The sequence below is a fragment of the Lineus longissimus genome, chromosome 7 (assembly GCF_910592395.1).
Source record: "Lineus longissimus chromosome 7, tnLinLong1.2, whole genome shotgun sequence".
Taxonomy (NCBI): Eukaryota; Metazoa; Nemertea; class Pilidiophora; order Heteronemertea; family Lineidae; genus Lineus; species Lineus longissimus.
Window position 1 is genome coordinate 5,772,076 of NC_088314.1, and position 12,923 is coordinate 5,784,998.

The 12,923-nt window shown below is 41.0% G+C and overlaps 1 protein-coding gene and 1 non-coding gene across 6 annotated transcripts in view; both read left to right on the forward strand.

The window, feature by feature from the left end:
• LOC135491528 (E3 ubiquitin-protein ligase HUWE1-like) overlaps nt 1–12,923 on the forward strand; it is a 36,040-nt gene that overhangs the window by 4,340 nt on the left and 18,777 nt on the right. For 3 of the 5 annotated variants that reach the window (XM_064777481.1, XM_064777482.1, XM_064777484.1), the window contains exons 10-34: nt 555–717; nt 1,147–1,247; nt 1,729–1,809; nt 2,062–2,147; nt 2,487–2,588; nt 2,935–3,178; nt 3,347–3,448; nt 3,744–3,824; nt 4,089–4,195; nt 4,524–4,701; nt 4,994–5,300; nt 5,478–5,706; nt 6,040–6,285; nt 6,606–7,264; nt 7,426–7,548; nt 7,994–8,067; nt 8,406–8,563; nt 8,827–9,075; nt 9,553–9,681; nt 10,062–10,160; nt 10,894–11,130; nt 11,407–11,678; nt 11,934–12,021; nt 12,313–12,607; nt 12,724–12,859. In XM_064777481.1, the coding sequence (XP_064633551.1) occupies nt 555–717; nt 1,147–1,247; nt 1,729–1,809; nt 2,062–2,147; nt 2,487–2,588; nt 2,935–3,178; nt 3,347–3,448; nt 3,744–3,824; nt 4,089–4,195; nt 4,524–4,701; nt 4,994–5,300; nt 5,478–5,706; nt 6,040–6,285; nt 6,606–7,264; nt 7,426–7,548; nt 7,994–8,067; nt 8,406–8,563; nt 8,827–9,075; nt 9,553–9,681; nt 10,062–10,160; nt 10,894–11,130; nt 11,407–11,678; nt 11,934–12,021; nt 12,313–12,607; nt 12,724–12,859 (4,546 nt within the window). The remainder of the gene's footprint in view (nt 1–554; nt 718–1,146; nt 1,248–1,728; nt 1,810–2,061; nt 2,148–2,486; nt 2,589–2,934; nt 3,179–3,346; nt 3,449–3,743; nt 3,825–4,088; nt 4,196–4,523; nt 4,702–4,993; nt 5,301–5,477; nt 5,707–6,039; nt 6,286–6,605; nt 7,265–7,425; nt 7,549–7,993; nt 8,068–8,405; nt 8,564–8,826; nt 9,076–9,552; nt 9,682–10,061; nt 10,161–10,893; nt 11,131–11,406; nt 11,679–11,933; nt 12,022–12,312; nt 12,608–12,723; nt 12,860–12,923) is intronic. The other 2 variants (XM_064777483.1, XM_064777485.1) reach the window with 2 other exon arrangements.
• On the forward strand, nt 2,236–2,298 carry LOC135491871 (small nucleolar RNA SNORD27). Its single transcript, XR_010447950.1, has one exon. It is a non-coding gene; the product is annotated as a small nucleolar RNA SNORD27 (small nucleolar RNA).

The window sequence follows — 12,923 nt, forward strand, 5'->3', positions numbered from 1 at the left end:
GTCGTAAATTGGTGCTAGATAAAAGTCCGTGACCAGCATCGTTGGATGACAGACATGTGAGCTGTGATCTTGGTATTTAATTGACACATTTTCCCACAATTTTGTAATGGTGATAATCTGATATCAATCAAATAGTCTGGATAGTTTGTTGCACTGTCGTATCTCCACCCTATGACACTGTGTATTTGGTGGTCGTAAACTGGTGCGAGATAAAAGTCTGTGACCAGCATCGTTGGATGACAGACATGTGAGCTGTGATCTTGGTTTTTAACTGACACATTTTCCCACAATTTTGTAATGGTAATAATCTGATATCAATCAAATAGTCTGGATAGTTTGTTGCACTGTCGTATCTCCACCCTATGACACTGTGTATTTGGTGGTCGTAAACTGGTGCTAGATAAAAGTCTGTGACCAGCATCGTTGGATGACAGACATGTGAGCTGTGATCTTGGTTTTTAACTGACACATTTCTACACAGTTTTTGATAATGTCGACCACTTTTGATTTTATTGAAATAACGATTTGTTATAAGTTAGCTTATTATCTTCCAGTGTATTCCAATGCCATTCAAGACAGTGTTAACAGTTTGCTGTACAATGGCTTGATAGAAGAGCTGGTCGATATCCTTGAATTGAAGGATCCCAAATTAATGGACATAAAAGCTGCGTCACTTCGAACACTGACATCAGTAATCCACCTGGAGAGGAACCCAAAGTAAGTGTCGTAAAGAGTCCCTCATTAAGTGCAGTTGGTCAGTTTTTGGTTGGGCTTGTGAATCTCGATCATGATATCAATTTATGATATAATATGCCATAAGCAGTGAAGCTTCCCAAATAGGTAGTTGTAAGGTTAGCGCCAATCATTTGCTCATTACAGTTTTGATGAAACACGGCCAGCTCAGTGAGCTAACTACAGAGTGCCAGATTCAGACTCGAAGAATATAGCACCTAGACTTGAAGGTTCTAAGATTTGTTAGAAAGCAGTACGACTCAAAAATTGTTTGCTGCAATGCATTATTTTGCTAAGTTTTCTTACAATTAATACATATTGCTACAACTCTGCTCTCTTTTCTGTGCATCACTATTATTCTTGCATAAATGCTTCAATGTTGTCATTTGTCTTAAGTTGTTGTTTAATTTCCAGTTCCAATTTTAGGTTGAATGCAATCATCGATGCCACAGGAGCAGCTTCGTACCATGGATTCCTACCGGTGCTCGTCAGGACTTGCATACAGCACATGTCAGGTAGGGGAAATCTTCTGAAGAAACATGATTCCACATCATGTTGTAACTGTTTTGTACCTACATGTATGGCCTTTCAAGCTGAGTTGTGTTTCAAACTGAGGAAGATTCTCTGTCTTACATGATCCCAGACCAAATAAGATTGGCTGGCACTTCTGCATCGTCCATCCGGGATTATTGCACACACTTGCCTCTGGATGAAATCTCTGGAAAATTATAAGTTGTGTAAACGAAAGCCTTGGTGATTTCTCCCTTCTGTCTTGTTGTGATCAGTGCACTGTGGTATCTCCACCCTTTACTGTATTGTGTATTTGGTGTTCGAAAACCAGTGCTAAAGTAAAGTCAGTGACCAGCATCGTTAGATGACAGACTTAAGAGCTGTGGTCTTGGTATCAAACTGATACAAAAGTTTCATTCACAATTCGTTGTCTTAAAATTCTTCTATGTAACTATGATGGCAACATTTAAAAAATCTTTCTTGCAGACAACAACTTGGAATCATTTCCGCTGCCATTTGCTACGGCTCTCTTCTCGTTCTTGTACCATCTAGCAAGTTATGAAAGCGGTGAGTATTCAATCTTTCAAAAGATTGCTGCAGACGTTGCTGTTTCTTTAAAAATATGCATTTATCGTGGTATCCAGTGATGATTTTTCCACAGATAGGGACAAATGAATATCCGTGATTAGAATCTGTGCCTGAGGATAACGTGTACGTTCAGGCACACCTGAAAATCCTATGCCCAATCTTGTCTCAAAGGCTTTTGGTAGGCTGCAGTAACTTGACATACAGTTTCAGTCTATCTTCTCCCTAATACAGGTGGTGAGGCCCTTGAATCTTGTGGCATGATGGAATCCCTACTTAAAGTCATCAACTGGTATGGTGAAGGCCAAGAACACATCACGGTAAGAATTAACGTTGTCGTTCAGAAGCTGTTGGAAAAGACTAGGCGCAGTCTCAATGAAAGAGTTTTCATGTACGAGTGTAAATGGATTTCAATGATGGCATGAACAAGCATATGTCTGAAATAAATGTGGACATTTTACGACTGAGAAATCCTTATAATTCAAATGAAGGTTAATGATATGAAAGTCGTGGAGATCCAAAAAGATCCATCAGCTTGGTAAATATCATACTGCTTGTGATAAAGGAACTCTTGAATATCATAGGAGTTATTTAAAACTCATGCATTCTGCAATTGCTTTCTGCCTCTTTTAACCCTTGAGAATATTGTGCATTTTCAGTTTGTCACGAGGGCAGTGAGGGTTGTTGATTTGATAACAAATCTGGACATGGCTGCTTTCCAGTCTCATGGTGGACTGTCCGCCTTCATCAACAGATTAGAGGTAAGCCCCGTTACCCCAGTTGTTTGATCTGCATCTCTTGATTTCAATGATGGCATGAAACAAGCATATGTCTGAAATTCATGAAGACATTCATTCTCTGAGAAATCAAGCTGGAAGTAAATACCTTTGTTTGCACATTCTACTTTGAAAGGTTCAAATATGTTTTGTCAGTAGCAAACTCGAACAACATCAGTACTTTGTAAGTCAATTTTAGAGGTCGTGTGATTGAGCATTAACTATTGTAATTGGAAGAATCTTTGATTTGAGTCTTCAACTGAATTTTGTCGACTTGAATATGGCAGCATGAAGTCGGTATCACCTGAATTTTGATTTTGATACATTCCAGCATGAAGTTGATATCTGCAGAAAGGAACAACCGTTTGTGATCAGACCAGATCGTAGTGAGTCTGCGAGTGGTCTCGACTCCAACCCTGCCTCACCTGCTAGCCTTACAAAGAGTGCTTCACCAATGGATATGGATGGAGAAAACAAGCCCAGTGATCATAATGATGCGGTCAATAGTGGTGCCTCTACTTCAGTTGGGTTAACGAAGGAGCAGAAAGCAGAACTGTATGCTGAGGCTAAAACCGGTAACTAATCTGTTGTTGAATTGCCCATTTCATATTTGTGTTCATGACTCATTTTTGTTAAGAAGTCTAAATGTCTAAAGTTTACTTTGACCTTGTGTAAGAGTTGTTCGTGAGTAAGTTGCTCTGCAGTATCTCCACCCTACAGTCGATCTGGTGGTCTCATTTCAGGATTGACATGTTTCCCCCAAAGGGCTGCTCTTCTCAAGTCCATGCTGAACTTCCTGAAGAAAGCGATACCTGACCCTGCATTCTCAGAAAGCATCAGACACTGTGAGTAAATGAAATTAGATCTGTGTATTAGATTCTGTTCGAGAAGACTGTAGCAAATGGATTTCAATGATGGCATGAACAAGCATATGTCTGAAATAAATGTGGACACTTTTATTCTGAGAAATCCTAACAAATTTGTGATTATTTGAGCTCAAATATAACTTCATGTTGTGCAACTGATCTCGGCCAAAGAGGCGAGTCTGTCTGCCGAATCAAACATCAATGAACGAAAAGTAATCATCAAGTTAAATAGTTGCCGCTCTGTTATAATATCAATATCTGTTTTTCCCTTCAGTAATGGATGGATCACTACCACGGTCATTGAAACATATCATCAGTAATGCTGAATACTATGGAGCATCTCTATTCTTGTTAGGTAAGTTGATCTTGCAGACAAACCTTAGCATTTTGTTTGTTTGATTTCGATGATGGCATGAAACAAGCATATGTCTGAAATTATTGAAGACATTCAATCTCTGAGAAATCAAGCTAAGAAAATATATATCTGTTGGCACCCAGATATAACTGTGTTGTCAGTTGAAAATAGTAGAGCACGTCGTCAGAAAGATTTGCGATCACTCAAGCCTTTATGAATGAACTCTATTGGTGAGTTAATAGCAATCACTATTTCACTTTTCAGCAACTGATGCAGTTACGGTGTACGTATTCCAAGAGCCCTCCCTGCTGTCGTCCCTGCAAGACAATGGACTAACTGATGTTGTTCTACATGCTCTCCTCATCAAAGATGTAAGTACACATACGGATGGCTTAGCAGCGATGATACTAATTCTGCTTTCTCAACTCTATGCTCACATGTTTCATTAGCAAGAAAATGCCATTCAGAGTGGCATTGCTTTAGAAGGAGGTGAGAAAAGATTGAAAAATCTGGAAAACGTAAAAGCTTCAGTGGTTAGTTCGTAGTAGTACATAGTGCAGACTGATTTCAATGATGGCATGAACAAGCATATGTCTGAAATAAATGTGGACATACAACCTCTGAGAAATCCGTTGCTATGAACATCTAAAAATTGTTGCTTTGATGAAATGTTGCTAACTTTTTCTCCGGCCATTCCAGGTTCCAGCCACACGCGAGGTATTGGCCTCCCTGCCCAATGTTTTCAGCGCCCTGTGCCTGAACGCTAGGGGTTTGGCGGCATTCGTCCAGTGTAAGCCATTTGAAAGACTCTTCAAAGTTCTACTTTCACCAGATTATCTACCAGCCATGAGAAGACGCAGGAGTTCCAATCCCCTTGGTGAGGACAAATTTCAATCCATATCTACTCTGGTAGTGCTGCATGAATATTCAGGGTATTTTTCTCGGGGGGGTTTTGTGGCATAGTGATGAGTGTACTTCTGCAAGTGGATTCCAGTGATGTCTTAAAGAGTAAGTAAGTATCTGAAAGACAGATGTAGAGTAGTAAGTCTGAGAAGTCCACTCTTCAGGTCCCTCAGTTATTGTTATCAACCATGTATTAGCAGGTGAGGAAAAGTAGACCGAAGTAAATAAATGAACTTGGTGTATGATGTTTCTTATTTGCTCGATAGGTGATACTGCTAGCAACCTTGGTAATGCCATGGATGAGTTGATGCGCCATCAACCTTCCCTCCGATCGGATGCCACAAAAGCCATCATACAGCTGCTCGAAGAGGTCGTATCCATGGGGAAAGATCCAAAATATATTTGCCAGAAACCGCAACCAAAGTCTGATTCCTCAACGACAGTGACCTTGAGGTCACCGACACCCAACGAAGGCACATCCTCTGATGAAGAGGAGGAAGAAGATGACATTCCGAACGCTCAGAGTCAGACTACACCAACAAAATCTGTTGCATCAGATGTGGAAACTACTCAGTAAGTCAGAAAATCCTGATTGTTTAATTATGGAATTATGGATTTCAGTGATGGCATGAACAAGCATATGTCTTAAATAAATGTGGACAACTTACCTCTGAGAAATCCTTCAAAATATTTGTTGAAGTATTATTGCAAAAATGTTTTGTTCTTATCATATTGTTTATTTGTCTTCAGGCCATCCGCAGAACGAACACCAATTCCGTTGATGGATTACGTATTGAATGTGATGAAATTTGTTGAGGCAATCTTGAGTAATAACACCACAGATGATCATTGTCGTGAGTTTGTCACTCAGAAGGGCTTGGTACCTCTCATGTCCATCCTCGGCTTGCCTAATCTACCCATAGATTTTCCCGCCTCTGCCTCTTGCCAAGCTGTGGCCACAGTCTGCAAAGCTGTCTTTGTAAGTGTTTATTTGATGAGTGGTTTTCTTTATGTTATGATGTTTTGGGTTTCAGATGGCCAGTTTCCTTAGGATTTTTGTGTTGCAAAAACTATCTTGTGCTCATGATGACACACTGTATGATGAAACATTGAACTCTCTCACTGATGTGATGTGATTGACATCTTGTTCTCTGACAGTGTGAACAACCAGCGTGAATTATGTCTTTCATTATCACCTGATGTTTGGATTAGTTTGTGTTAAGAACTTGAAATATAAAGCAAAGGTGGCTTTTAAATTATCATGTAGATTGAAATAAACAGGTAGAAACATGATAAAATCTTTCCATTCCAGACCTTATCTCATGAACCCCAGGTGCTAAAACAAGGTCTCCTGCAGTTGAACGAAGTCCTCATGTCTCTTGAGCCTCTCCACAAGCCCCTGGACCCTCCTGGTGGCTCAGTCCTTCTCCATGAGTTGGTCAGTGCCAACAACATCACTGAGGCCACGCTGTCTGTGAACACCACCCCGTTATTACATGCCTTAACAGGGGCACATGCTTACATCATGATGTTTGTGCATGTGTGCAGAGCAGGACAGGTAAGCTGGTCATAACCATTTCATATATGATTGGGTTTGCCTTTAGATCGTCCTTGCTTCGGTTCAGTACTTGGCCAACTACTCTGGCCAGACATAATGTAGTTATTTAGAATAGGCGAGTAAATTTCAGTGATGGCTTAACAAGCATATGTCAGAATCTACATGTTGACAAACATTTACTGAGAAATTTACGACAGAAAATATCACTTTTATGCAAAGGAAGTAATGGTATAGCCTATGTGTAGGTAAATGTTGAGGTGGGGTAACTTACCAGTTGGTTCAGTGCTCTCAGAATTTCAATATTGGTCTTTACTTTTCAGAGTGATATCCGTACAATATCAGTCAGTCACTGGGGTTCAGACCTGGGACTACAAGTGTTGAAAGGACTAAGTCAGTTGTATACATCGCTTGTTTGGGAGAGTACAGTCCTACTTGCATTGTGCAGTGAGAATATTCTGCCCTCGGGATGTGAATTCGGCAGGGCAGATATGGAGAAACTGTTACCAAAGGATTTCAAAACAGAAAAGGATAAAGATAAAGGAACTCCAACATCGGACAGCAATCACTCACTTACACGTAGCACCGGGGAAATGGGTAGCAACGGGGTCAGTGCAGCCATGGAATCATTGACGACACAGGAAAGCACTGTACCAAGTCCAATGGAAATGGATGACGTGACTTCTCTGGATAACGAAACCAAGAAAAACAAACTTCCACCAGCCTTACAGGCTCAAATTCGACAAATCAAACCATTGCTTTCGGCTTCCTCAAGACTGGGAAGGGCGTTGGCAGAATTGTTCGGACTTCTTGTAAAACTGTGCGTTGGTTCACATGTTCGGCAACGACGAACTCACCAGTTGCCACCGCAGCCAATCGCACCTACGCCTGCAGCCAGAGCAGTTGCATCTTCGCTCACTAAGTTATTAGCAAATGGACTGTCATGGACACCTCCACCTACATCTCCTGTGCCAAAACTACAGTAAGTTTCGTTAAAATTAACACTTGCAATTTGCCTGCTGGTGTTGCTGAGGTTCCCAAATCTACCTACATTAATAATAAATGTTGTACGGGAATGAATATAGCACTCAAAAAAAAGTGTGTTGGGATTTCAATGATTTCAATCTTTCATTTTGTTTCCAGGTTAACTTTCTACATCTGTTCTGTTGGCTTCACATCACCAATGCTGTTCGACGAAATGAAGTATCCATACCACCTGATGTTACAGAAATTGGTGTCCTCCGGTGGCCAGGATGCGTTATTTGCGTAAGTCTTGAACTCATTCTGATTCATGCAAAAGAATCGTTCTCATATACTGCACTGTGGTATCTCCACCCTATAACACTGTGTATTTGGTGGTCGCAAAACCAGTGATAGAGTATCCAGTGACCAGCATCGTTAGATGACAGCGATTTAAGCTGTGATCTTGGTTTTCCAGCTGACACATCTCACCTTCTTACCTTGTATTTGCTTTCCTTTTCATTATAAATGCACTGTGGTATCTCCACCCTTTACTGTATTGTGTATTTGGTGTTCGAAAACCAGTGCTAAAGTAAAGTCGGTGACCAGCATCGTTAGATGACAGACTTGAGCTGTGATCTTGGTTTTTAGCTGACACATCTTGACTTAACATTGCCTTTTAGGAAAGTAATGCTCCAAAAATTCACATTCCGTATGTCATTTATCATATTGTACTTTATATCTTATCCAGGGCATTCAACTGGGCTCTCTCTTGTGGTGGAAAAGTATCTCTTCAAGATGGCTTAGAAAGTCCAGATCTCCCTGGTAAGGCATTTCATTTTAAAGTGTCCACACAAATTAGCGACAACCATGATTGAATAAACGTAGTCAAGTCCCCGTGACCCTCTCCTGATTGCTGTGCAGGAATTCCACGTAAAAAAATCCACTAACATGATGAACCTCTTAGACATATCATGAATCACAGTGTGTGTCCAAGCTCAACAGGTCTGATAGTGATGGTAATTCTTCACAGCTTGTAACTGTGTTGTTAGTTTAGAAAATACTCCTCAAGATCAAAATTTAACAGAATTTAACCTTCCTTAAGACGAAGAAATCCTGCTCTTTTGGTGTTATTATTAACTTGTTTATGTTTTTTCCCCTAGATGGCACTGGTGAGTTCCTTGACGCCTGGCTAATGCTTGTTGAGAAGATGGTCAACACAAAGAACGTGCTGGAGTCGCGTCACACCCTTCCTACCAAGTCAACCCCACCTGGCTTTGTGCCGTTCAGCCCCCTCCAATATCTCATCAAAACACACAAGGTTAGTTGACTTTGCAAAGGATTGTTTGAGGTGGTTGCCGACATCACATCGGCAATCAAAACAAAATCATAGAGCAGAGAAAGAACAAATTGGAGCACCAGTGATGATGAATTTTCATACATTAGCCATGAATAACCATGTGTGTTCAAGCTCAACAGGTCTGATACTGGTGAATTCAACTTGTAATAGAAAAAGTACAGATCAACATCACAGTAGTTTTGTTTGAAGTCTGAAATTTCACTCGTATTTTCTATTGTATGCAGGCTGCATTCCATGCCATTATGTACCTATGGGACAAGAAGCCCCTGAAGGTGTACGGTAGCCGCATGTCTGAGTCGATCCTGGCCATCCTCTGTCACATAATCAAGGGGGAGGCGACTATCAAGGAGAAGTTGGCTAAAGAACAAGAGGAAAAGGAAGCACAGTCACCGTCCACATCAGCTGGAGCGAGCAGTAAACCTGCTGTCAAGGAACCGGAAGAACCCCAAGTCAACCAGGAACAGCTGCAACAGGTTGGTTGAGAATTGTAGCATTTCTTAGTTTTTCCAGTTAGATTGGAATAAATTAAAATGATTATTATATTTGTTTCATCGAAAGTCTCTTTCCCCATTGGTTCTTGAAAATTCCTATTGTTGAGGTCACCAGTTATGATGAACTTACACAACAAGCCATGAATTCCCATGTGTGTTCAAGCTCAACAGGTCTGATGCTGGTGACTTGTACTGTCAAATTCCACAAATGAAATTTCTGATTCCCTTTTATGTCACTCTGATTGCTTTATTTCTCTCTTTAAAGTAGGTGTGACTCCAGCATATCGTTTGAGACTGTCGTTGGCTAGTACAACATGATTGTCAAGGTTAATCCCCTCTGTCAAACAATGGAAGGATTGACTGTCCGAATTCTTTCCAGAACTATCTGTAATGACAATAATTTGGTAAAATGAGGTGTGATCTGATACCCCTAATAATCGGTGATTTTCCTCACTTCAGTTGCAGGACATGGGCTTCGAGAAGGAGCACTGCTTGGAAGCGTTACTGCACTCGTCAAGTCTGGAACAGGCTACCGAATACCTCTTATCTCATCCTCCACCTGTCTTGGGCACCCCAGCATCATTAACAGTAAGATTTATAATAAACTAACAGCTCCACTTTTAAGAATGACAGTGGAATCAGTGATGAACTAACAAAATCTGTGAGCCATCAAAATCTGGCCAATGGTATTCTTGGTGTTGCCAGGTTTCACAAGCTGGAAATACTTTGATTAATGCCATGAATGTGTTAGTCAAAATCAAGTTTGACTCCCTTCACTTTCTACATTTGTACTTCATGCAACATGCACTTTTGAAAAAAATTGTGCTTTGGTTGTTTATCCTGGTGGAAAATTCTTTTCAACAAAATCAATCTGATATAAGCATATTGCCACTGTTAACTGCAACGGTTAGGAAATACAACCCATAGCACCCTCAATTGGTGCTAACAGTTGACGTTTTCATTTTCAGCCACCGATTGCACCTGACATGGATTTGTCAGAAGAGGATCAGATGCTGCGTGCTATCGCTATGTCTCTTGGCGAGAACGTGCTGGTTTCCACTGATCAGGTACTGTGTTCCCCATTATGACTGCAGATGTAGCTTCTCTCGCTTAGTCACACATCACGCTACATTGACGCTTTGGGAACTGAGGGGCCGAACGCGGTTCAAACTCTTTACCAGTCAAAACTGGATTCTTCATCACTTCTGATGTTCTTGAAAGTGGCCCTCAGTTCTCAAAGGCTACCATTAGGGTTTGAAATCTCATAATTTCTTACCACCTACAATTCAATAGACCGAGGAAATCTTTTTTGCAAAATAACGGGGAATGCAGTCTGCCAGATTGTGACTATCTGTTGTCAACATTTTTTTCTAGCACTGATTGAGCATGCTTTTACTTTTCGGAATCCAAAGTATATATTTTGCCAGTTCTGCCCCCTAATTTAGTTTCAGACAGCTCAGAGTGCCAGTCGGTCTTCATGACTAGGAGAGGTACAACCCATCTCTGTCGGGGCAGTTGGGCACTGAGTATATCTTTGTTTAGCAAAGATTCTTTATACCATCATTGTGCATGTAGATAATGAAAATACACAAGTGTCGCATCCCGGAGGATATCGGCACCTGACAGAAAATGCAGCGGCCTGAGACGTCTGCTGCTGGTTGGAATGGCAGGAATGTGAAAAAAAGTTGAAACTTTTGTGTATAGTGTATGTTGGCATTGAGAGTAAATTGATAAAAAACTCAGTCGAATCTACTTCCATTATTCACGGCTTATCTTATATCTGTCATAATTCATTTCCAGACCGATTCTAAGAAGAACGATGATGAAAAGAAACTGGATGAAGAAAGTAATGTGGAAGAATCTCCGTTAGAGAAGGGAACGTTAGATGACTTCACGAACAATGTGATGGCTGGATGTTTGAAACTGCTGGACTCTTTACCTGAAACTGTTTACCGTGTCTGTGATCTGTTAGTTGTTATTACGAATAGGAATGGAGAGAAGTGGAGGAATGAAATACTTGCTAACCTGGTGAAGGAGGTAAGTACACTTCGCTGTTAATTCATCATCTGGTGGTAGATAATGCATCTATTTCTAAAAGCTATATTTTTGGCAGTACTTGAATTGCTGAACAACATACATGTACTCAGGTGGTCACTACTGTGAATTATGATCAGCTCCATGGTCATGGGCAGATGCTGCTCTGGCCATTACAAATTACACTGCTCTGAACTAAACTTCTCCTTTGGCTGAGAAAATAGTGGATGACAAAAAGTTTGCTTCTTCCAAACGATCATCTCTGACTCTTCTTTGCAGGTGTCGGACTATGCCAACAAACTGGTACAGGTGGCAGCTCCCCTGACCACGTCAGATACATGTAGCATCCTTGAATGGGCTAACAAACTCTCCACTGTTCCCGAGGCATCCAAACTTGCCGCTAGATTACATCTGCTGAGTTTGACTTTCGAGGAGATGAAGATGCCATGTGCAGAGGCTGTGGAATCAAGCGGACTCCTGGAGCTGCTTGTCCGTGCACTTGATGCTGCACAACGATGTCTCTCTGCTGCCAAGGATGCTTCAACTCCAAAGTAAGTCCAAGTAAAGTGACGTAACCTCGACCAGATATATCTGGTCAGATGTAAAACATCTCAAGCTTTCGTCATAATCTTTTGGTTTTAAAAGGGTCACCAGTGATGATGAACTTAACAAAAACTTCTCATGAACAATCGTGTGTGTTCAAGCTCAACAGGTCTGATACTGGTGACTTAATGTTATGTTGTCGATTCCACTTTCAATATCCCAAGCCATTAAGGTAGCTTAATATGTTCACTTTATTGTTTCAGGTGGCTGGCTCCTCTGATGTTGCTTATTGATCAATTTGAGAAGATATCAATCACATCTAGAAGAAAGGCTGAAGTGGAAGCACTTTTGGTAAGTAAAAGGATCAGTCAGTGAGGGAGAGTTTGCAAATGTTGACAGTTTGAAGAGTAGTGAATTTGTTCCTTAGATAGTTTATGTGCCTTTGAAGTTCAGCAGCCAGTCATGATGATTTCAACAGTAAGTCATGAACTACAGTGTGTGTTCAAGCTCAACAGGTCTGATGCTGGCAATGTGACATTGTGAAATTTATCGCAATTTTCTGACAGTAATAATAAGGCATCGGTAGCCAAGGTACAAATCTTTATTCAGCAAACATTTTATCACCTCTGTATTGTATTGTAGGGTCCAGTTCATGTTTGGAAGTGGTTTGATGACCGCAGCGGGCGTTGGTGCACCTACAGCGCTGGAAACAACAAGACAATCGATGATGCCTACTGCGCCAGTGAAACCAACATCCGATTCACGGCAGGCAGGAGGAGATATACTGTGCATTTCAATACGATGGTGCAGGTGAATGAAGAAACCGGTAACCGACGTCCAATTATGTTGGCGCTGCCAACCAAGGAAGAGAAAGAAAAGCAAACTGCCAAGGAAAAGGAGAAGAAGGAATTGACTGATGGAAAGGAGAAGTTAGATGGTAAGTTGTCGGATCTCAAGAAAGTTGCCATTTTGAGCTTGTTGTCCCACTTCCAGATCAGGATGCTGTTCTTATTTGTGCTTAGAAATTTACATGTATTTTTCTTTCTTGAACAGATGAGAAGATGGATGTGGAAGAAACTGCATCATCATCCGACAAACCTGAAAAGAAGACCGATAAGAAGAAGTCGGATTCCAAACCTGTCAAAATAGTTCAGGGACTTACTCCTGACCAGTACACCAGTATTGTAAGGTAAGTCTACTTTGAATTTGTTCCTGTCCGAGACCTCACATTAGAGGCGCCAGTTATGATGAAC